The sequence below is a fragment of the Arabidopsis lyrata genome, assembly GCF_000004255.2.
Source record: "Arabidopsis lyrata subsp. lyrata unplaced genomic scaffold ARALYscaffold_1, whole genome shotgun sequence".
NCBI lineage: Eukaryota > Viridiplantae > Streptophyta > Magnoliopsida > Brassicales > Brassicaceae > Arabidopsis > Arabidopsis lyrata.
In genome coordinates, this window is record NW_003302555.1 from 14,476,446 (window position 1) to 14,498,966 (window position 22,521).

The following is a 22,521-nucleotide window of genomic DNA, read 5'->3' on the forward strand; positions in this document are numbered from 1 at the left end:
ACAAATTTGCTAAATCATAGTTTACAAACTAACAAATTTGCTAAATCATAGTATGATCCAAAAAACTAACGTAATTTTGATTAAATTACTCTTCACAAAACCTATATAAACTAATATTAATGTTATTATAAAGCTTCTTTTGTATTAGTTTATGAAGTTTTTTTTTGACAAATTTACTTCAGTTTATGTACATAAATTTATACCGTCTATTTGTAAATCTAAAATGATATCATTTCGATTTCTATAACATGTCATATGACTCAACAAATTTAGAAGGGTTGACTAACAATGTTAGGATCTAAGTTGATTAATTCAAGCCAAAGTTATTAGTTTAAATTAAAGAGGGATTAACTAGATTAACCTAGTTCATGTATGTAATTTAATTGGTGGCCATAATTCATATATTATTACAGAGAAGTGTATTGCCTATTACTTAACCGCGAATCAACATTACGATATTATCAGCCTATGCAACTTTGGAGAATGATCTCCTTATGCCTACCATTATTTAGTAATTTTATAATTAAAAGTTTGTGTTTTAGTTTACCATCTTTATCGGAATCAAGTGAGGTTTATCTACATTTTTTAATCTTAAAAGTACAAAAAAATAGATGAACAACACGACTAAGTAAAGTCAAGCTCGTAACTCGTTCATAACATTTTCTTATAATTTTAAATTATTCGAACTATACATACTTTCACGCGACATGTAAAAACTTCATGGTGATTAATATCAACAACTTTTTGTCTGAGTTTTAACATATTATGTTACTAATATGCTCTTATATCTTAGAGGTTCAGCTCAATTGTACTTCCTTTGAAAATTTGTAATTTACTATGTTAATTATAACATTCAGTGAAATATTTAACTCATATCTTATTAATAGTTTGCATCATCATCATCCAGATGAACAAACGGACATGGCCAAATAACTTACATATGCAACTGAAAACAAAATACACTAAAAACATTAATTTATTCCAAAAATACATAACCAATCGCCAATTCTGCAAGCTCTTCTATAGCAATCTCTAACCCTAGAATAATTTGGTTTAACGAGTCAAGAAAAGACAATTTTTTTATAAAAAAAAAAAAGGTGGGAGGATTACAATATAATATATAAAAGAAATGAACATGACAAACAAACACATCACATGTGTAAAATAAATAGAAATAGTTGTATCTATCCCATACTTCAATTCTCCATCCACCATGCCAACATCAATCCATGATTGGGACACTATCTAAGCAAACACTTCAACTTATTCTTAATTTCACCCTATATCATAACTCTATTTATACAAATAAATTTTCAATGATCAAGTTATCGATTCTATTCACAATCGATGCTTCTTTACTCATTTAGTAGAAACATAAAATAAAAAAATGTCACACATGATCATAACCAAAACAAGACAAAACGATGAAACACACACACATATATATATATATATATATATATATATATATATATTTAAACTATAAAAAACAATAAAATAAAATAAAAAAAAGAGATGATGAAATGAACCCACACAAAGCGAATCCTGATGCGACGGTTCCCTTGGCCTGTCAAATGTATCGTGACCAAAACCCGACCCGGTTTCAGCTGTCTTAAACCAATCCCAAACTGCCACGTACTCTACTTCCAGCACACGTAAGCCATCTCCGTCACCGGTAGACAACATGGGCCCTCTTTGCCGTCTCTTCTCTAGACCAAATTTTCATCGCCACACCAAAATAAAAAAACCTCCGTTAAAACTCACGGTCATTTTTTTTTTATCTTTACACGCCGTTAAAAATTCTCTTTCCTCCATGTATATATATATATATGGAACGAACCTTTTGTCTCTTCTCTTTCTCTTCGTCTACTTAGATAACAAAAAACCTCGGAGCTCCTTTTTAGTTCTCGGGTCACCCGATAACCCGAATTCTCGACCCGGTTTTGTCTCTGTTCTCATTTTTTCAAATTTCAGAGGGTTTTTGATTTTGGAGATTTTCTCAGTGAAGTTTATTACAGAACCAGATTCGAAGAAGAAGACATTTCAGGTCAGTACACGAGTTTATGAAAAAATCTCTCTTTTAAAGATTTTTCTCGGGAAAATAATAAAACAAAGAGATTCGTTGCTTTGTTTCTTGCTTCTGTAGAAACGATTAGTCACTGGTTTTTTTTTTTCCGATCAATCTTTTCAAAACTATTTTTTCCCGGAAAAAAAAAATATTCAGAGAGTTTTATTTTTATTTTTTTCGTTATCTTTTTCTGCAAACATTTTCCTCCACTGTCACTTGATTGATTTGATTTAGACAGATTCGATTCGTCATTTTTCTGATTAACACCAAATAAGTTTCCAAAATTTTCTCACTAAACCCAAATCAAAAACTTTCCAGGAAAATGTTTTCATTCATCAATATTAAAAATTTTCATTTTCATTCAAAAGTTTCCCGGTATTTATTGTTCTTTCATTACTTTACTTTTTTGAGAAAACGCCGAATTTTTCTCAAAAAGCAAAATTCATCATAAATTGTTTTCGTCCTTTTGTAACACATTTATTACAATTACTGTCTGTAACACTACACTAATCTTCTCTGCAGCCATTGATGGTCTATATATAGACTTAGACTCAGAACTAACCCCACTCGTGCCGGCTTCCTAAATAGACCAAAACCCTCAAGAGGAAATAAAGCAGAAGCTACTATCTCTTATATCTCAAAAATCTCAAATCAAGTCGCTTCATTTCTCAGATATCGAAACACAAAGGTGAGTAATACTCCAAACCCATTAATCAAAATTTTATTTTTGGATTGAAATGATTAAGAAAAATACTACTAATAATCAAGAAGTCGTTTTCGAATGTGAGAATAATAATGGGGTTTTGTATCAGTTTTTGCCTTTGCTTTTGATATCAAAACAGAGTTTTTTTCGTGATTCGTGATTGTTTTTTGCAATTTTATCTTTTACTTTCGATATAGTTTAGTTTTCATGTCGCGACACGCTTTAGATTGGTCCATCATCACTCAAAACCCTAAAAATAGAAACCAAACTCTTTTCCTTTTTCTTAACACGTGACTGTCAAGATTCCATTTTCTTGTTAAATTGTATTCATTTCTTTTCCTTTTTCAGTGATTCGAATTGTTTTCTTATTTTATATATTTTCGGTTCTAATTGGTGTTAAACACGGGGAATCAGAACATATTATTTGATTCTTTTAGTCTCAATATAATCTGATTTTCAAAAATGTCATAAATTTCGGCTCCTGCAAAAAATGTAATTATTCTTCCAACTTTTGTTAGTTGAGGGATGGGTTTAGGATCTTTTGCTGCACACAAAAGTATTAAGTTATTCTTTAACCAAAAAAAAAAAAACTATTTAAAGTAGAATAAAGAACCATTTGTCTCTATTATGATCGTCTTTAGAATATATTATTACTTGGAAAAAATGTGTTTATACAGTTTTCAGGTGTTTAGATTTGCACAATTAATTTTTAAAATAGTTTTTTTAATTGGGGTCCTATATATCCTCTGATCCCCAAGCTCTCTTTCTTCTCTAATTATAACATCTTTTTTTAATAAAGAAAAGTGTAACATGTAGTTTTATTATCTCTTTCAACACTTTTGTCTTTATCAAGATCACTCCACTAATCTAAAACCTCCCCAGCTTATATTTCTATTCGCTCTACGAATAGGTGAAACTAATATCCGACCATTGTGTAATGTTTTTTTTTAAGAATTATGTTAGCTGTTTTTTTTTTTAGTGGGTTTAGTTCTTGAAATATTTAGCATTGGTTTCTTTATGAGTTAAACTACCAACCAATCCAACTTTATCAATCAAGTTACATTTTTTATATATATAACATGAGTAGTTGTTTCCTGACTAGAGATATGTCAACAACTTTGTCCTTTTGTGTTTGTGTTTTGCGTTATAAGAAAACGACAATTGAAATCCAAATACCCTTCCTTTTCTATGTTTCTTCTAACTTCTAACTAATGTTTACATGTGTACTATGATTACATAAGCTTTATGTCGGATTGTGAGACTTAGCTCTCTACTTTAAAGTTCTTAATTACTTTTTTGTTTTATTTTGTAGAGTATTATTATTCATTTGAGTAGAGTAGTGTGAGGTTTGGTTTGTGATGATGTTTAATAGAGTACTCTCTGGTTTTATAGGTCTGAAAAGGCAGAGAACAACAACACAAAAAAAAGAGACCAAAGATGTTTTCTTGCATAACTTGTACCAAAGCAGACGGAGGTGAAGAAGTCGAAAATGGAGCGCGTGGAGGCACCACTCCCAATACTAAAGAAGCCGTCAAAAGCCTAACCATTCAGGTCTCTCTCTCTCTCTGAATCTCTCTTCTTTCTTTGTTGATCCTTCTCTGCTTTCACTTTATTTTATTGCTTTTCACTAATTGCCTTGTTCGTGAAACAAACAAAGACACAAACCCCAATTAACGTATCTTAGAGGATAAAGAAAAAAGCAATTGAGATTCCAAAGGATAGAGTTTGAATTCATTAGTATATAGAGGTTACTGTTGTTTAGGACAGAGATCTTACAATGAGGTAACTTCACGCCAATTTTTGGAATCTTTCACCATTCTCTCTTTAATAGTTTTCATGTCAGTGTTTGTTTCCTCTCTATATGACTAGACATATGAAAGTCAAAACAACTACTGAGACAATTTAAACCCTTATTGTATATATCTTTGAGTTATGTAGCAAGTTGAATTATTAGGACTATAGTGGCTGATTAAAGCTTATATTGGGGTCATGCTTTGATGAATATTGCTAATGAAGATTGATCTAAATACTTTTTTTTTTTGTCAAATAAGCTTTAGTGGATTCTTACCTAGACAGGAAATAAAAAGAACAAAAACAAAATATAGAGTGGGCCGTTATGATTGTGTTCTCCAGACTGAGAAGACAAGATTAAATTATTTTATACATATGTTTAAGGGTTTAATTATGTTAGATCTCATAGCTTTATTGATGTTCTTTTATCAATAATCATCATCGTAGACCTCCTTTTTACTTCGTTAGAATTAAAAAATATACTTGGTCAAAGTTAAAGTCCTGAAACTACCTATAATGTTTGTGAAAAGTTGTATTCAACATTCTTGTGTTTTATATGTGTTACTTTGATCTAATTGGTGTTTTTTTTTGGTGTCTATGTTATGCAGATTAAAGATATGGCTTTGAAATTCTCTGGTGCTTATAAACAATGCAAGCCATGCACTGGTTCTTCTAGTAGTCCCTTGAAGAAAGGACATAGACCGTTCCCGGATTATGACAATGCTTCTGAAGGTGTTCCATACCCTTACATGGGTGGAAGTGCGGGTTCAACTCCTGCTTGGGACTTCACAAACTCCTCTCACCATCCAGCTGGACGGTTAGAATCAAAGTTCACCTCAATATATGGAAATGATCGAGAATCTATCTCTGCACAGTCTTGTGATGTGGTACTGGATGATGAAGTGCCAAAAGAGTGGATGGCTCAAGTAGAACCCGGTGTTCATATCACATTCGCTTCGCTTCCCACTGGAGGAAATGATCTCAAACGGATCCGTTTCAGGTATTTGAACTACTCAAAACAACCAAGTGCTTAGGATATTTTATTTAGCTGAAACATGAGATAAATACTAACCATTACTTGTGTCTCTTGTTATGAAAGCCGGGAGATGTTTGATAAGTGGCAAGCTCAACGATGGTGGGGTGAGAACTATGACAAGATCGTTGAGCTTTACAATGTACAGAGATTTAACCGCCAAGCCCTTCAAACACCTGCACGATCCGAAGATCAGGTACCACTTTAACATTCCCTTACCTTTGTGAATCTTGTCCTTTGATCCAAAGAAGGTAACACAAGTTTATTTTTCAGTCACAGAGAGATTCAACGTACTCAAAGATGGATTCAGCGAGAGAAAGCAAAGACTGGACTCCAAGACACAACAACTTCAGAACTCCAGGAAGTGTCCCGCATCACTTTTATGGCGGCTCTAGCAACTATGGACCAGGAAGTTATCATGGAGGACCACCAATGGATGCGGCAAGAACCACCACTTCTTCCAGAGATGATCCACCCTCCATGAGCAATGCTAGTGAAATGCAAGCTGAGTGGATCGAAGAGGACGAGCCCGGGGTTTACATTACCATCAGACAATTAGCTGATGGGACTAGAGAGCTACGGCGAGTCAGATTCAGGTATAACAAAACATCTAAAACTAAGCATTGGCAAGATGCTAGACATTTTCGAAACTCGATAATCGTACCGTGACTAACCGGAATCTATGCTTTTGTGGTTTAATCAACAGCCGGGAAAAATTTGGGGAAGTGCATGCAAAGACATGGTGGGAGCAGAACAGAGAGAGAATACAAACACAGTACCTCTAAAAGAAAATGAAACATTATGAGTTTGATCTCTACCAAATCTTTAATTAATTAATTAATCTCATTCACATAACAACACAACTATACACACTTTGCTTATGTTTTGTTCATCTTAGCTTAACATCTATACATAAATCAAGTGTTTTGAAATATCATCTCTAATTCAAGCTGATTACATATAAGTATAACTATCGTGTAAACCATGTCGTGTTTTTTGTGACAAAGATAAAGAATTGATCAAGATGTGGTATAGACTATAGAATAAAAAAAAAGTCAACTTTATTATTTGCTTATAAGTTATAACGAATACAAAGTAGAGTTGACCATTTGAGTTTTTTTGGATGAGCAAACCATAAACTTGGAGAAAGGTCACCATAGTTCCATCAATGGCTGAGATTTCTGATATTACTACTCAGGCTCAAACCGTTGTCTTGAACATCGATCGATCAATTGATGATTCCCGGTCGTCGGATTTATCCGGTCCTCTTGTGTCCGTATCGTTTGTTCAAAAGGTGAGACACATCTTTTATGTTGCGACATGGTTTCTTAATTTTATCGTGAAATATTTGTTAGTCGAATCAAGCTTTTATATTTCGTGTGATGTTGTTATATGCGATTGCGAGCTCAATCTTGACTTTGGTTCTAATTATTGGTGATTGATTTTCCAATTTATGAAGTATAATAATCAAACCAAACAAACATCTATTTCCATTATTGTTCTCTCTATAGTTGATTTTTTGTTGAAAACTTGAAACTCTATAGTTGATTGGAGAGTTCGTGGGAACATTCTCTATGATATTTGCCGGTTGTTCGGCCATCGTGGTAAATGAGACGTACGGAAAACCGGTGACACTTCCCGGTATAGCTTTGGTATGGGGACTAACCGTAACGGTTATGATCTACTCAATTGGTCATGTCTCCGGTGCACATTTCAACCCTGCTGTTTCCATTGCTTTTGCCTCTTCTAAAAAGTTCCCTTTTAATCAGGTGATCCAAAGATATCTACAATTATAAAAAAATACATCATACTATTAAATTCATTTTTATTCTTTGTAATGCTATTTAATGATTACTGCAATATTATGAATTAGAAGCAGGAAAAAAACATGTATTACCAACCAGAGTCATAAATTGTATATGAAACTAGGATCGGACCCGCGGTTCACCGCGGGGAATATTGGTTTACATACGTTGAGTTTAATATTGTGTGTTTTTAGTAGAGCGAATCGTGTAGTATACTTATAAATATTCAGAATAACGAATTGTAGAGAAAATGTTAAATTTTTTATAAATAAACTCATCGTATTAATTATGATTTACAAAATAGAATTTTGTGTTTTAAAATTCTAAAATTAGACGATTCATAGGAATTAGAGCAGTCAAAATAGGTCAAAAACCGCGGGTCGAGCCCAAATCATTTTACTATAGGGTAGATTTGGGAAAATATATTAAACACGCAAATAAGCGGGCCACATGGATTAATTCGCAGTGGGTCATAGGTTTAATCGGTTTTCATCCGCGGATTGGTGGATCAGCCCGCATGTTAGTATTTATGGATAAAATTATAATTTATTCAACATGTGGTAATTTAAAAAAACTATAATAGTATTTTTATTTATTTATTTATTTTAGTAGTATTTTAAATTTTGGTTACTTTAAAACTATTTAAACAAAATCCACGGACAATCCCGCAAATCCGCATACATTCGCGGGACGGGTTTGTATTTCATATATGCTACCCGCGGATCGTGCGGACCGACAACTACAAGTCATAATATTTTGTGCCTATCGCAAACGGGCTTAACGGGACGAATCAACTCGCTTTGACAGCTCTAATGGGAATATTATTTAGTCATACAACAAAATGAAGTTTGGACATAGGAATAATAGAATATGTATTTTATTTCTTAGGTGAGAGATTGAAAGATGAAATATAATGATTAAAAATTAGTTATTATTTTTCATGATTCACAAAATTTAATAAATACTTATCATCTTGTTGAATAATTCTAAAATCATATTCAATAAATCTTTATAAATTGAAAATTAAACTTCTTTGGTAAGCTATAGGTATGAAAATACCATAATTTCGATTTAATCTAATTAAATTAAAATTAGTTACATGGATTTTATATCTATTTAATGTACACGACCAAAATAAAAATATCTATTTAATTTATAAAACAGATGGGGTATTACTTATGTGTGATAAATTTTCTAGAAATCTTTAGAAGCAAGTAAGATATCTTTCAATTAATGATAATTAGCTAAAATGAGCGAAATTAATGATAAAAACGTTGATTGTTATCGAATTAGTTACAAAAATATATGAAAAAAACTATTATACGTAATTAATGTATAATATTGTTCGGAATATGCTTTTATAATTAGTTGCCATAAGTACAATCAGATTTTATTTGATTTCCATAAATATTTCATTTTTCATTCGATTTTTCATTATTAATTCGAATTTATATTCCCAAAAAAATTCAAAGATCCGATTTCAAAATTTAGGGTCAATTTTCTGATTTTAACCCGACCCATTTTTATTTGTACTTCTCTTTTAATAGTATAGAGATGTGGTGGTTGTTATTGATCTTTTTACAGGTTCCAGGGTATATAGCCGCTCAAGTTCTCGGATCGACCTTAGCTGCTGCAGCTTTACGGCTTGTGTTCCATCTGAATGATGATGTTTGTAGCCTCAAAGGCGATGTTTACGTTGGAACATATCCATCAAACTCAACCACAACGTCGTTTGTAATGGAGTTCATTGCTACTTTCAATCTAATGTTTGTTATATCTGCTGTCGCTACCGATAAACGAGCCACGGGGTCACTCGCTGGAATCGCTATTGGTGCAACCGTAGTACTCGACATCCTTTTCTCCGGGTAACTAATTATTCTTATAAGTCTCTTTTAAAAATATTTCATGGTTAGTTTGTTTACACGTATGATAAAAAATGTTCTATTTTCCATAAATTTGGTTAGGCCAATATCAGGAGCATCGATGAATCCAGCAAGAAGCTTAGGACCTGCACTTATATGGGGATGTTATAAGGACTTATGGTTATACATAATTTCACCGGTGCTCGGAGCATTATCAGGGGCATGGACTTATGATTTGTTACGATCCACAAAGAAATCATATAGTGAGATTATTCGTCCAAATTGCAATAAAGTTTCTTCGAGAGATCACCAAGAAGCTTCTCAAGATGAGATTTGTGTTTTACGAGTGGTTGATCCAGCTAATCAAAACTATTTCATATGTTCATCACCTAATGATATCAATGGTAAATGTAATGTTACATGTAAGTTGGCGTGAATTAAATCGATGTATTGGCCAGTACTAGTTCAATACCCATGTATTTGTTTTCTGGTTTCATATTATTGTGTATATTTTTATTTTTTATGCGCGCGATAAGTGATAAAAGCTTATTAACACATAAATGTTTTCTCATGCTCAACTTTATATAGTAACAAGAATATATTCACAGAGTTTGAAAGCGCCAAGTGAAGAGACATATATATCAATATCTAAGTTTCAAATTTTCGTTTCACATTTAAATGCATTTTCGTTTTAATTTAGCGGTATAATCATATAAACAAAGAATCTAGGTGTTCATTTACTCATTGTGAAGACAAAGAATAATAGAGTACACAGAGAAGTTAATGAGACAGAGACACAAAAATGATAGAGAGCTGTTCCTTATAGCATGTGGTGAAAGACAGAACACAAAGCCAGGTAATTGACACAGAGCTGCTTGTAAGCCCTTCTCTGGTCAGCGAACCATGGAGTCTGAAGGTGAGGGATCAGGCTGGACGACTTACATTGGAGATGATGATGGCTACTCCAGTGACGATTCCATGGCGTCGACTGCTACATCTTTGCCTCCTCAAACAACGTCAAATTTTCAAATGTTGCTTCAAACCTTGGTGTATTTTTTGTTTCAGTGTATTTTTCTAGTTTCTATATACATAAATTTAAATTATGCTAAATTTTCTAGTTTATATCATATATTTTCAAAAAATCAAAACCAATTAAAAAGATTGCTAAATTATTTTTGACTACACCTATTATAATTATTAGAAAATTAAACAAAAACAAAGAAACTATATTGACAAACAAAATCAAGTAAAAATAAGCAAAAACGTAATTTTTTAAATATTATTAGATCAGAATTACATATTAAATCTATATATTTATACAATTAATTTGATGCTCATAAATTAATTGACATGTAATTTTTTTTGTTTATATAACTTTCAGTTTTTATATCAAACACTTTGGTAAATGGAACATTCTTTAAATTAATTTATTTTTTGGTTTTGGAATTACTAATTTGAATAATTTGTTTACAATAATATTTTTACAATATTAGTTATCAATTATCTTATTGGGAGATTTTGAAAACTACCATATTTATAATTTTTTGTTTGAAAAATACATTTTTCTCTATTTTTAATTTAAACCACAATTTTTAATATGTAAAATGACAATTTTGTCTTGATTTAAAATAATAGATGTATTTTTAATAAATTAAAACTGGAATATAAATCCATGGATTTTCAACAATTGGTTTGTCGCTTCACATCGGTGGGAAGACTTCCCATAGATAGATTTCCTCACTACCATTGATCTCTGGGTACAAATCCGTGGAATTCCTCTCCCCTATGTTTCTGATGGAACAATCAGGTTTATAGCTCAAACTCTAGGTGAAGTCATCTATGTGGATTTTAGTGATGAATTCACTACTCAAATCACCTTTACTAGAGTTCGAGTTCGTTTTGAAATCACTGCTTGCTTAAGGTTTTTTCGAAGAGTTTGCTTTGAATCCAGAGAAAGAGCTATGCTCAGTTTCCAGTATGAGCATCTGAGAAGGATTTGTAGTAACTGTCTTCGCCTTACTCATCAACGCAGCCACTGCCCTTACAATAACCCTCCTCCTACTCCAAGGAATAGTCCTGAAGTCCTTGATGTGCCTGTTTTCAACAGAAGAAGGTTTAGTGATGAAGACAGAAGATCTGACCTTAACTCTCAATCTCAAAATTCAGACTACTCTTTCCCTGCTCCATTACCTCCACCACCAAGGGTTAACTGTCCACCTTTGAACCCGGATGAGCAAGCAGCTGCCTCTCCTTACTTTCCTGGGTTAAGTTTTGAAGGACTTCGACACTCTGCACATCTCAGTCCTCAACCTGCACTATGGAGAAGACGAGTTTCCTCAGGATCAAACACTTCTCTCACTAATGAGGAAGCTAGTTCATCAAGAATGACAAGGAACTTTGAGGTTGGCGAATCGTCAAGACGCCCAAGTTCAAGTCTCAACAGTCAAGGTGATGATAAGAATCAAAAGCATAAGCTTCAAGCTGAAGAAGGAGGAATTCTGAAGCCTCCTAAGAAACGTTAATCACTCTTTAAACTTCTGTCATAACTTTTTGGGTCCCTGTAATCTGCCATTACAGGTTTAGTTTAGTTAAGTTAAGTTTGTTTAAGTAGAATAAGTTTTAGAACAGATAATTTCACTTTTTGGGTTCTGTTTTAGAATAGTGAAGGGAATACCACTGATCCCTTTCTTAATCCTGTTTTAGTTTTTACAGTTAAGCCTTTGTGAACTGTGGCTATGTTAACTTTTGTAATGGCTCTGTTTTGGCTTAATAAAAACTAACACAGTTGTGACAAAAAAAAAAAAAAACTGGAATATAAAATTTTGAAGAAAAAAGAATAAACTAAATTCAAAATCTTAATTAATTTTTAAAATATTTATATATATATTTATTTTGAACGTGATACCAGCCAAAGAGAACAAACGTTAACATACCCAGAGAAAGAAAGATACCATTGATATGCAAATCTAAAATTATGGTTTGTTATTGGATACTGGTGAAGAGATGGGAAAAACCAAAAATGTTGTGAAGTCGAGTCAATATGATCTGTTTGCCTTAGCAGATCAAAGCATTGCTAATTGACTGGATTCATGGTTAAAGATAGAAAAGTATATATAGTTTCGGAAAAAAAAAATATTTTTCTTTTGTATCAATAGTTTTTTAAACACATGTACTGATTGATTGCAGGAATATAACTATCAATTTGGACACTATAAAAACAGACAAGCAATTTTTCTTAGAACTCATTGACCCACAAACTTGGTTAAGTGAAGATGTAAGTAAATTGTAATTATTATTATTACTGAAAAATATTTTCTTTTATGTAAACTAGCTTATATATTTTTCGGTGGCAGCATATTGATGTTGGCATGTCATTGTTAAGAAAGCAATTAGGATAAGTCTCATATCCATTTCTGAGTAAAACGATTGGCGTTTCTTGATGTTCCATTCACTGTGCTGATATCTAGGAGCTAAGCAAGTTTTTGGAAAATACTAAAAACTTTGATTGGAGCTCTGGAGTCATCGACTTTAAAATTGTTAATTACATCAAATATTAATTTAATTTAAAATAATAGATTTTCCAGTTTTAACTATAATTTTTTAAAATTATTACTGAATTTTAGTGAAGCTATTTTAGTAATTATATATATTGAAAATATTATTTAAAGAGAAAAAAGTATAGGGCATTTTTCAAACAAAAACTCATAAATAGCGCAATTTTTCAAATTTTCTCTTATATAATTTCCTTAATTATAGAAGTATATCTTTTTTTTAAAATAATTCTTTTTCTTACACGTTATAATATTAATTTTAAAAAATTAGTAATTAATTGAATAATTTATTAGTTATAGAAATTTCTATTTCTTTTTCTAAAGTATTTTTTTTAGAATTAGTAATCTATTGAATGATTTTCTTATAATATGTTTACATATGACAAAATCTCTAATCAATAAGGTATAATTTTCTTGTAATGTTTTTGCACATGTAAAAATCTCTAATATAATAATAGATATGATACTGCTGATGTTAATTAGCAACTTTAAAACCTAAATTTTATATAATAAAATAAAATAATAACGAAAATCTATCAGATAAACACTATTATGTGTCAAGATAAAATAAGATAAGATAAATAACATAACAATAATGATCAACGAAAACTAAAAAATGTTAATAATAACCATATTATAAAAACGCAAGAAAAATAAATAAACTAACAATAAAATTTGCTTTATCCAATTATCCAAAATAACTAATGAGTCAAAACTTATTTGACTAAAACTATCTGTTATCAATTTTTGTTGTTGTAAGTTTCCTATTTTACTCTCACTAATACATTGCTAAACGCCTAAACCCATAAATATCCCTAACAACCTTCACTTTTTTTTTTTGTCTCTTTCTTTCTTCTTCCCTGCGCCAGAGTCCAAATCCGATCTACCACAGCTCCTCCCGCTGGTCATTCACTGCCGCCGATTTCAAACTTCCCGATCATTTCCGGCGATATCCAATCGCAGACAGTGGTTGTTAGTAAGTTTTCTTTCGTTTACTTACACTCCGCCGATAAATTGTTTATATATACGAAAGCAATCTAGCGAATTTTCAAGGTTGCTCGACTTCTAGGTGTTCTTAATCGATACGATATTGATAAGTTCGATAGTTCTTCTTCTGTGTAGATACATTGAATCTGTGCATGTGCTTTGATTTTATCTGGCTTTCTCTTCAAGAAAATTGCAATTTGTTTGATCGTAGGCAGTGCCGGCTCAGATATAGGGGCGGGCGGTGCGACGGCCAGGGGTCCAATTCCGTGTTCCAATAATTAAGGGGCCCTTTTTTAAAAATATTTTTATAAAAGTATTAAAAAATTAAATTACAACATAAAAATAAAATTTATAAGGGCCCATAAATTTTTGGGAGACTCACAAAAATGCCCCTTTTTCAATACCCCTTTTCAAAAATGCCCCCCTATGGATGTCCATTTTTAAAAATACCCCTTTTATGTACAAAATGACTAAATTACCCTTCTTTTAATAAAAGATATCATAAATATATAAGGAAATATAACAAAATTAGGTCCACAAAATACAAAATATTTTTTGGCGGGAAAAGTGATCCCCCAATTTTTCCCGCCAAAACACTTGTAAAAATTTGTAAAACCTTTAAAATACCTTGTAAAATTTTCCCGTAAAATTTTTTCCCGCAAAAAAATTTTCCCGCCAAAAAATTTTTTTTGCGGGAAAAGTGATTCCGCAATTTTTTTGGCGTTAAATTTTTGGCGGGAAAATTTTTCCCGCCAAAAATTTACAAGGTATTTTAAAGGTTTTTTACAAGGTATTTATAAGGTTTTACAATGTATTTTAAAAGGTTTTACAACGTATTTACAAGGTATTTATAAGATATTATAAGATTTTACAAGCTATTTTATAAGGTTTTTACAAGTTATAAGGTTTTACAAGTTTTTTATAAGGTTTTACAAGTTATAAATACCTTATAAAACCTTAAAAGTACATTGTAAAACCTTTTAAAATACATTGTAAAACCTTACAAAACACTTGTAAATACCATGTAAAAAACCTTTAAAATACCTTGTAAATTTTAAAGGTTTTTTACAAGGTATTTATAAGGTTTTACAATGTATTTTAAAAGGTTTTACAACGTATTTACAAGGTATTTATAAGATATTATAAGATTTTACAAGCTATTTTATAAGGTTTTTACAAGTTATAAGGTTTTACAAGTTTTTTATAAGGTTTTACAAGTTATAAATACCTTATAAAACCTTAAAAGTACCTTGTAAAACCTTTTAAAATACATTGTAAAACCTTACAAAACACTTGTAAATACCTTGTAAAAAACCTTTAAAATACCTTGTAAATTTTTCCCGCCAAAAATTTTCCCGCCAAAAAAATTTCGCAAAAAAATTGCGGAATCACTTTTCCCGCAAAAAAATTTTTTTGGCGGGAAAATTTTTTGGCGGGAAAAATTTTTACGGGAAAATTTTACAAGGTTTTTTAAAGGTTTTTACAAGTGTTTTGGCGAGAAAATTGCGGGATCACTTTTCCCGCCAAAAAATATTTTGTATTTTGTGGACCTAATTTTGTTTCAAATAAGGGTAAAATAGTCATTAAAAATTAAAAGAGGGCAAACTTAAAAATAGACTCTCAAAGGGGGCATTTTTGAAAAGGGGTATTGAAAAAGGGGCATTTTTAACAATTTCTCTAAATTTTTTTATTTACTGTTTTTAGTTTTAGTAATTATATTTTTATTAAAAAAACTAGATTTTAACCCGCGGTACACCGCGGGATGATTTATTTTTAAAGTTAGTATAAAAATATTTTGTAAATTGTATCTTCTTATAAAATATTTATTTATATTATAGTTTACAATTGTTATTAAGTAACGGTATACCACGAGTCCACGAGACAGTTGTTAATAAACTGAGGATTTAACCTGAATTAAAACTATTTATAAATATTGATTCAAATTCGTCCGACATATAAACCAGTTCCGAAATATAATCCGTTCCGTAATTTCTGAACCCGTCCCGTGATTTGTTTTTATTTTAAAATTTAATGATTATTTATTATATATAAAAGTTTACAAATCATATCATTCTCTAAGACGTTTATATTTTAATAAACTGAAGCGGCATGTTAATGATATTTTAAAATTTTATAAATATTGATTCAAACTCGTCCACCATATAACTTCGTTCCGAAATATAACCCACCATGTAACTTCTTAACTCGTCCCGTAATTTTTTTTTTAAAAGTAGTAATTTTTAAAATTTAACGATTATTTATTATATATAAAAGTTTGCAAATTTTATAATTTTTTAAGATATTTATATTTTATAGTTTACAATTGTTATTAAGTAACATTATACCACGAGACAATTTTTGGTTTTATACAATCTTTTTTAAATGAGACTGATTTAATATGTCTAATATTGGTGGTATTAATTAAGGATTTAATCCGTATTGAAGCGGCGGATTAATAATATTTTAATCTTTTTATTATTGTTGATTCAAAAACTCGTTCCGCCAAACCCGTCCCGCCAAAAAACTCATATATTTTATTAATGTTGATCTTATTTATGATATGATTTTGAATAATTGTCTGAATATTTTAATCGATGTAGAACGTTAAACACACATTTTCGTCAGTTGGATAATATATGTCCTTTTTAAAATTTCGAATCACAGTATATGCAGAAAAAAAATTGATTTTTATTTTATTTTATATATGATATGATGATTCAAAACAGTTAAAAAACAAATCAAACAAAAATGATAGGAGAATCATAATTTTAAATCTTAATCAAATCTTCTAAATATCTAAATTATTAAATACAGAATATCCAGTGTATAAGTTGGGTTAAATATAACCAGACCCAACAAACTTTTTATAACTAAAATTTATAAACGGGTCGGATATCCAAATAACCCGGAAGCATTTTTACCCACCCGTCACCAAAATGACTACAAAAATACTAGTATAGATCATACAAAAAAATTTTATAACACAAAAACACTAAAAAAAAAAAAATTCTAAGGGTCCAAAATTTTTTTTGCCCTAGGGTCCGTCAAAGTATTGAGCCGGCACTGATCGTAGGTGAATCTGGGCTTTGATCAGCGATTATCTTCGGAAATGGCTGTGTAAGTGCTTCTCTTACCCTATTTTCTCGGGATATTGTGCTGTCTTTTATTAGAAATCTCTCATATCCTGTTTATCTGATGAATCTGTGAAATTTTTCTCTTGATTCGAATTGGTGTTAACCTCGTTTCTTCATTTTTTGTGTGGGTAGAGTATCTTAAGAGACTGTAAAAGGGATCAATCTTATTGAATTCTGTGTTAAAAAAAATTCTTTGATGTAGTGTTGCTTCTGCTCCTGGGAAGGTTTTGATGACTGGAGGCTACCTCGTACTCGATAAGCCAAATGCAGGGCTTGTGTTGAGTACAAATGCACGGTTCTACGCGATTGTGAAGCCGATCAATGAAGATGTCAAGCCTGAAAGTTGGGCATGGGTATGTCTCTTCTTCTCATTTATGGGAAGTAATATTGTTGCAGTATTGAGGGGTTATTCTGTTGTGTGAGACAAAATTGTTGGTTTGTTTGTTTGCTTATTTTGCCAGAAATGGACAGATGTCAAATTAACATCACCACAGCTCTCGAGAGAAAGCATGTTTAAGCTGTCACTGAAACATTTGACTCTTCAGTCTGTGTCTGCAAGGCAAGATCCGAGAGACTTTTTCAGATGCGCTGCATCTTTTTTTTTTCTCATATCAGTACGTGTCTGTGGGATTTCATTTTTCAAATATAGGTGATAGAGCACTTACACTGTTTTTTTTCTTTCTGAAAAAATGATCAGTGATTCAAGAAACCCCTTTGTAGAGCATGCGATACAGTATGCTATAGCTGCTGCTCATTTGGCAACCGACAAGGACAAAGAAGCATTGCACAAACTCTTATTGCAAGGCAATCTTCAAGTCCCTGCTTTTTTTTTAAAATCATTTTTGTTCATGAAGACGAGATTGGATGAATAACTATTTCTCTAAATGTGTGTTTGCAGGTCTTGATATCACAATATTAGGCTCCAATGACTTTTACTCATATCGGAACCAGGTTTTCTATCTTTTTCTTTGCTGAAAACTGTCTAAAGTACATTTGCATTTGTTGATCTTTCCTTTGATTATTCAAATCCTCTTGAGATGCTTGTACAAAGTGTTGATATATTCTTGTTTATTCTCATAGATAGAATCGCTTGGGCTTCCATTGACACCAGAATCGCTGGGTACCCTAGCACCTTTTGCATCAATCACATTTAATGCTGCGGAGTCAAATGGTGCTAATTCCAAGCCTGAAGTAGCAAAAACTGGCTTAGGTTCTTCTGCAGCAATGACAACAGCTGTGGTTGCAGCTCTCTTACATTATCTTGGAGTGGTTGACCTATCCGATCCATGTAAAGAAGGAAAGTTTGGTTGTTCTGATCTAGATGTTATCCATATGATAGCGCAAACGTCTCATTGTCTTGCACAAGGGAAGGTTGGGAGTGGGTTCGATGTCAGCTGTGCTGTGTATGGGAGTCAGCGTTATGTTCGCTTCTCTCCAGAAGTCTTGTCATTTGCTCAGGTTTATAACGAGAAGTTTGTTGTCTATATATATATTCTCCACTAAGGATGGGATTATACTGACTCCCAAGTTTTGTAGGTTGCAGTAACAGGTCTGCCAATAAATGAAGTTATTGGTACAATTTTGAAGGGGAAATGGGACCATGAGAGAACCGAGTTCTCTTTACCACCACTGATGAATCTTGTAAGCAAACAATTAGACCTAAAGTCTTACCTGGACAAACCTGTCGTGAACTTCATCAACTTCTTATTTCCTTGACTTCTGTGAAATCTGGTGTACTAACAAGATGTTGTCTTATATAGTTCCTTGGAGAACCTGGAAGTGGGGGATCCTCCACACCATCAATGGTAGGTGCTGTAAAGAAGTGGCAAATGTCTGATCCAGAGAAGGCACGAGAAAATTGGCAGAAGTTGTCAGATGCAAATTTAGAACTGGAAACTAAGCTAAACGTTCTAAGCAAATTAGCTAAAGACCACTGGGATGTTTATCTAGGAGTCATTAAGTCTTGCAGTGTGCTTACTTCTGAAAAGGTATTTTTCCTTTCCCTGAGTATTGATTTCGCTAGATATTTTATATGGAGGGGCAGTTTGGTTCATTTGCCTCTTGTATCTCATGTTTAGTGGGTGCTACATGCTACTGAACCAATCAACGAAGCCATTATTAAAGAACTCTTAGAGGCAAGAGAAGCTATGTTGAGGATCAGAATTCTTATGCGCCAGATCGGTGAGGCTGCCAGTGTTCCGGTAAGTGATTGTTTTATTCTGTTTTGATACTTGCTTCAGATTTCAGCTTACCATTTGTGCATGATAACTTTGTCTTGATGCATAAAATACACAAATATAAGGGTTCCCCAACTCACGCAGTAGAACAAATTGACTTGTTTTACATCTTCATTGACCTTGAGGGACCATGGAATTGCAGATAGAGCCTGAATCCCAAACTCAACTTCTGGATTCTACAATGAATGCTGAAGGAGTTCTACTTGCTGGTGTTCCTGGAGCTGGTGGATTTGATGCCATATTTGCAATCACTTTAGGGGATTCCGGCAGCAAACTGACCCAGGCATGGAGTTCGCACAATGTTTTGGCCTTGTTGGTGAGAGAAGATCCACACGGCGTTTGCCTAGAAAGTGGTGATCCACGCACCACAGGTATTACTTCAGGCGTCTCATCAATTCTTCTTGTGTAAGCAACATTGTTTGGCAGTGTCCTATTATTAGGTGCATCACCAAGTTCGGATGAGTATACTGTTTTTCATATAGACTTGGGTGCTAAATTTCTTGGTGTAAGCACTTCACCGTGCATTTTTTCACCCATTGTAAGATCTTTAACTCTTGGAAAACTTGCGGGAAAGTAAAATAAAGTTGATTTTAAATGTTCTCTGTTGTGTTTGTTTTTATTCACTGCTTCTGTTATTGGTATCTTCATGCTTAAAAGAGCCTGGAACAGGAAATTAACATTAGAGAAACTGAAGGATTTGAACCTACCAATAATCTTTACAAGAACAAGTTCCACCTTTAAACAGGTGAAACCTATTTCTGTCTCTTACAACAATCTCTCTTTCGTAGATCATGGAGATTTTCTTTGTATATGTGTGACAGTCACTACACATCCTCAGGTTTCTAGCTATTTTAATGATAGACCCTGGAGGTGTATACAATAGTGCAAAGGCAATAGCCACCTTTTGGCTGTGTCCTTTTAGTCTCTCTTTCTTTTCTTCTTCATCTACGTTTAGCAATATCTGTGTCAAGTCTGGTGAATATCCTTCGAACTTTAGTTGCCATTCCATCTGGTGTAGCATCTTGTAGATTTCTTTGCATTGTGGGTGTGATCGATCTTGTGAAACAAACCTATGGGTTTTACCTTTTACCTTGACAGTGCTAAAACCCGGGGTTTGCTTCAAACCCTTGATAGCGATTTCTGTTCGAGATCTGGCTACATCATCCCACATATGAGCTTGTGAATACATGTTAGAAATCAGCAAATAGTCACCTGGGTTGTGTGAGCATAGCTTAAGCAGTTCTTGAGCTGCTATTTGGCCTAGCTCAATGTTCTGATGAACTCTGCATTGGCTTAAGAAGCTTCTCCAGACAACATCATTTTGCTCAATGGGTATGCTTTGGATAGTCTCCAATGCTTCCTCGAGCAATCCGGCTCTTCCCAGAAGATCTACAAGACAGCCATAATGCTCAGCCGTTGGCTCCACCTTACCTTCCTTTAACATTTCTCCGAAGACTCGACGACCTTCTTTAACAAGACCCGAGTGGCTACAGGCATTGAGAAGACTGACATAAACAACATGATCTGGTTCTAAACCTTCTTTGATCATCTCAGAGAACATTCTTAAAGCTGATTCTCCTTCTCCGTGCAATGCAAATCCTGAGATCATTGCACTGTAAGTCAAGTTATTTCTCTTTTCCATCTTCTGAAATATATGCAACGCATTGTCTATACACCCGCATTTAACGTACATATCTACTAGTGAAGTTTTGACTATTATGTTGAGTTCGCTTATGTTTCTCAACAGGAAGCCATGGATGCTCATTCCCAAATTGAGTGCACCGGTGTTGGCACAAGCTGAGAGAGCACTAACCATTCCACTTTCTTCAGCCTTCAAATTCGTTTCTCTACACATTTCACGAAATAGCATCAAGCATTCGCTCCACATTCCCATGCCTACACAAGCAGAAAACATTGAGCTCCACGACGCAGCAGATTTAAATTCCAGTTTCTCAAAAACTGTAGAAGAAAGTTCCATCTCTCCACATCTTCCATACATATTGATCAAACTATTCTGAACAAACACATCCGCTTCCAGACCGAGCTTAAACACGTGCCCATGAATCTGCTTCCCTTCTCGAATCGCCTTCAAACGAGTGCAAGCCTTGAGAAGACACGGGTACGTGAAATTATCTGGCTCAATCCCTCTCTCCATCATCTCATTGTAAAAACACAATGCTACCTCGAAACTCATTTCATTAACATACCCTCTAATCATTGTCTTGAAATCAAAGGTACACGGATCATCAATGCCTCTGAATATCGAAGCTGCGTAATTCATACTGTTCTCCCACCCCGAGTGAGCGCATTTTGCGAGAACGCTGCTAGCTGAGAATGAAGAAGAGCAGAACAAACTTAGCTTGATGAATCTGGCGTGAACTTGCTTGAACTCGTCAATGTTGTTGCATCTCTTCAAGAGGTATAAACATTCTTGCTCTTTCCCTCCACAGTTGTTGACTTCTGGGTTATGTGTGAAATCGTCTCTAGAAGCCAATAGAGACTGTAGAATTGTTGGTGTCTTGATCATCCTCTCCTCGTAACCATTAAGAAACTAGGGATTTGGTGTCCGAAAATGTTCTCTGATGATCGAAGAAAGATTTTTAAAAGTTTTAGGGAGGGGTTTTGAATCTCATCCCTCGAGATTTTCATGGAAAATAAGAGCCACAAGTACAAAATATTTGGAGGTTCTGATAAGTTTGTGATGAGTGGGAGAGAATAGATAGTGGGTGCTTTGGATTCTCTCTCCATGCTATGTCAGTTTTTGGGACCCACCTTAAATTGAGATTCAAACACGATTTCACTGTGGTTCGGTTCTTCTAAACCGATCTAATCGAAACATTGAATTGCAGCAGTCACGGGCTTTTGTAGTAGTAGTCGGAAACCAAAACAGGTTTTCTATGACAAATGAAGTCTTCTCACAAAACTGAAATAATTGAGATAATAGGAATTTTGTGAAACCGTTTCATAAATAGAAATGTCAATTTATGTTGGTGAATCATATTTTCAAATGAGTATTAACTATATACCACAATTATGGTACCCTAATCACGTATATGTTTATAAGGTTTTTTTTTTGGGTTCAATATAATAGTCAAAAGATAACAGACAGGGTGGGTCGCCATTAAGTTTTACTAATTATAAATTTGACTATATGATAGTGTGTTGTTTCATCTAAATTGGCGCATAACCTTTGGTTTCTGTCAACATTTGAAACCCACTGAAAACAGTGAATCAAATCTGCTTTTTAATTAAAACGCCATTTATAATTTTAGACATCATCCCAAAGACCTCATTATAGATCAGAAAATCCAGTTATGTTATATATGTGAATGAATATATGGCCAAACAAC

At 33.1% G+C, this 22,521-nt stretch overlaps 5 protein-coding genes across 8 annotated transcripts; 4 read left to right on the forward strand and 1 right to left on the reverse strand.

The window, feature by feature from the left end:
• Positions 1-1,862: 1,862 nt before the first annotated feature.
• Positions 1,863-6,527, forward strand: LOC9327016 (protein BREVIS RADIX). 2 transcript variants are annotated; one of them, XM_021014998.1, is made up of 7 exons: positions 1,863-2,047; positions 2,591-2,756; positions 4,164-4,322; positions 5,171-5,562; positions 5,662-5,791; positions 5,869-6,191; positions 6,302-6,527. In XM_021014998.1, the coding sequence occupies exons 3-7, from the start codon at positions 4,209-4,211 to the stop codon at positions 6,378-6,380; spliced, it is 1,038 nt and encodes a 345-aa protein (XP_020870657.1). In that variant the 5' UTR covers positions 1,863-2,047; positions 2,591-2,756; positions 4,164-4,208; the 3' UTR covers positions 6,381-6,527. The 2 variants fall into 2 exon arrangements, with proteins under 2 accessions (XP_020870657.1, XP_020870658.1); XM_021014999.1 differs by lacking the exons at positions 1,863-2,047; positions 2,591-2,756 and adding an exon at positions 2,792-4,026.
• A 113-nt stretch (positions 6,528-6,640) lies between these two features.
• On the forward strand, positions 6,641-10,078 carry LOC9327017 (aquaporin NIP3-1). Of its 2 annotated transcripts, XM_002890909.2 has the most exons (4): positions 6,641-6,889; positions 7,140-7,364; positions 8,985-9,265; positions 9,365-10,078. In XM_002890909.2, exons 1-4 carry the CDS (start codon positions 6,764-6,766, stop codon positions 9,696-9,698), a joined length of 966 nt encoding a protein of 321 aa, XP_002890955.2. In that variant the 5' UTR covers positions 6,641-6,763; the 3' UTR covers positions 9,699-10,078. The 2 variants fall into 2 exon arrangements, with proteins under 2 accessions (XP_002890955.2, XP_020870659.1); XM_021015000.1 differs by lacking the exon at positions 8,985-9,265 and having other exon boundaries at positions 9,365-9,514.
• An 877-nt stretch (positions 10,079-10,955) lies between these two features.
• Positions 10,956-12,063, forward strand: LOC110225328 (uncharacterized protein At4g02000-like). The gene has a single exon (XM_021014798.1). The coding sequence runs from the start codon at positions 11,224-11,226 to the stop codon at positions 11,782-11,784; it is 561 nt and encodes a 186-aa protein (XP_020870457.1). The 5' UTR covers positions 10,956-11,223; the 3' UTR covers positions 11,785-12,063.
• Positions 12,064-16,790: 4,727 nt separating this feature from the next.
• Positions 16,791-19,770, forward strand: LOC9327018 (phosphomevalonate kinase, peroxisomal). The gene is made up of 10 exons (XM_021012391.1): positions 16,791-16,917; positions 17,137-17,287; positions 17,396-17,493; positions 17,632-17,738; positions 17,833-17,885; positions 18,015-18,392; positions 18,471-18,575; positions 18,695-18,922; positions 19,013-19,135; positions 19,314-19,770. The coding sequence occupies exons 1-10, from the start codon at positions 16,910-16,912 to the stop codon at positions 19,578-19,580; spliced, it is 1,518 nt and encodes a 505-aa protein (XP_020868050.1). The 5' UTR covers positions 16,791-16,909; the 3' UTR covers positions 19,581-19,770.
• A 57-nt stretch (positions 19,771-19,827) lies between these two features.
• Positions 19,828-21,934, reverse strand: LOC9327019 (pentatricopeptide repeat-containing protein At1g31920). 2 transcript variants are annotated; one of them, XM_021012390.1, is made up of 2 exons: positions 20,863-21,934; positions 19,828-20,784 (listed from the first exon to the last, which is right to left on the reverse strand). In XM_021012390.1, exons 1-2 carry the CDS (start codon positions 21,696-21,698, stop codon positions 19,875-19,877), a joined length of 1,746 nt encoding a protein of 581 aa, XP_020868049.1. In that variant the 5' UTR covers positions 21,699-21,934; the 3' UTR covers positions 19,828-19,874. The 2 variants fall into 2 exon arrangements, with proteins under 2 accessions (XP_020868049.1, XP_020868048.1); XM_021012389.1 differs by having other exon boundaries at positions 19,828-21,933.
• Between the last annotated feature and the right edge of the window lie 587 nt (positions 21,935-22,521).

Coding starts and splice junctions, on each gene's coding strand:
- LOC9327017 (XM_002890909.2), top strand. CDS start 6,764: ATGGCTGAGATTTCTGATATTACTACTCAGGCTCAAACCGTTGTCTTG. Junction 7,365..8,984: donor AAAAGTTCCCTTTTAATCAG/GTGATCCAAAGA, acceptor ATCTTTTTACAG/GTTCCAGGGTATATAGCCGC. Junction 9,266..9,364: donor CTCGACATCCTTTTCTCCGG/GTAACTAATTAT, acceptor AAATTTGGTTAG/GCCAATATCAGGAGCATCGA.
- LOC9327019 (XM_021012389.1), bottom strand. CDS start 21,698: ATGATCAAGACACCAACAATTCTACAGTCTCTATTGGCTTCTAGAGAC.
- LOC9327016 (XM_021014998.1), top strand. CDS start 4,209: ATGTTTTCTTGCATAACTTGTACCAAAGCAGACGGAGGTGAAGAAGTC. Junction 5,563..5,661: donor CTCAAACGGATCCGTTTCAG/GTATTTGAACTA, acceptor TTGTTATGAAAG/CCGGGAGATGTTTGATAAGT. Junction 6,192..6,301: donor CTACGGCGAGTCAGATTCAG/GTATAACAAAAC, acceptor TTTAATCAACAG/CCGGGAAAAATTTGGGGAAG.
- LOC110225328 (XM_021014798.1), top strand. CDS start 11,224: ATGCTCAGTTTCCAGTATGAGCATCTGAGAAGGATTTGTAGTAACTGT.
- LOC9327018 (XM_021012391.1), top strand. Junction 18,393..18,470: donor AAGTCTTGTCATTTGCTCAG/GTTTATAACGAG, acceptor CAAGTTTTGTAG/GTTGCAGTAACAGGTCTGCC. Junction 18,923..19,012: donor GTGTGCTTACTTCTGAAAAG/GTATTTTTCCTT, acceptor TCTCATGTTTAG/TGGGTGCTACATGCTACTGA.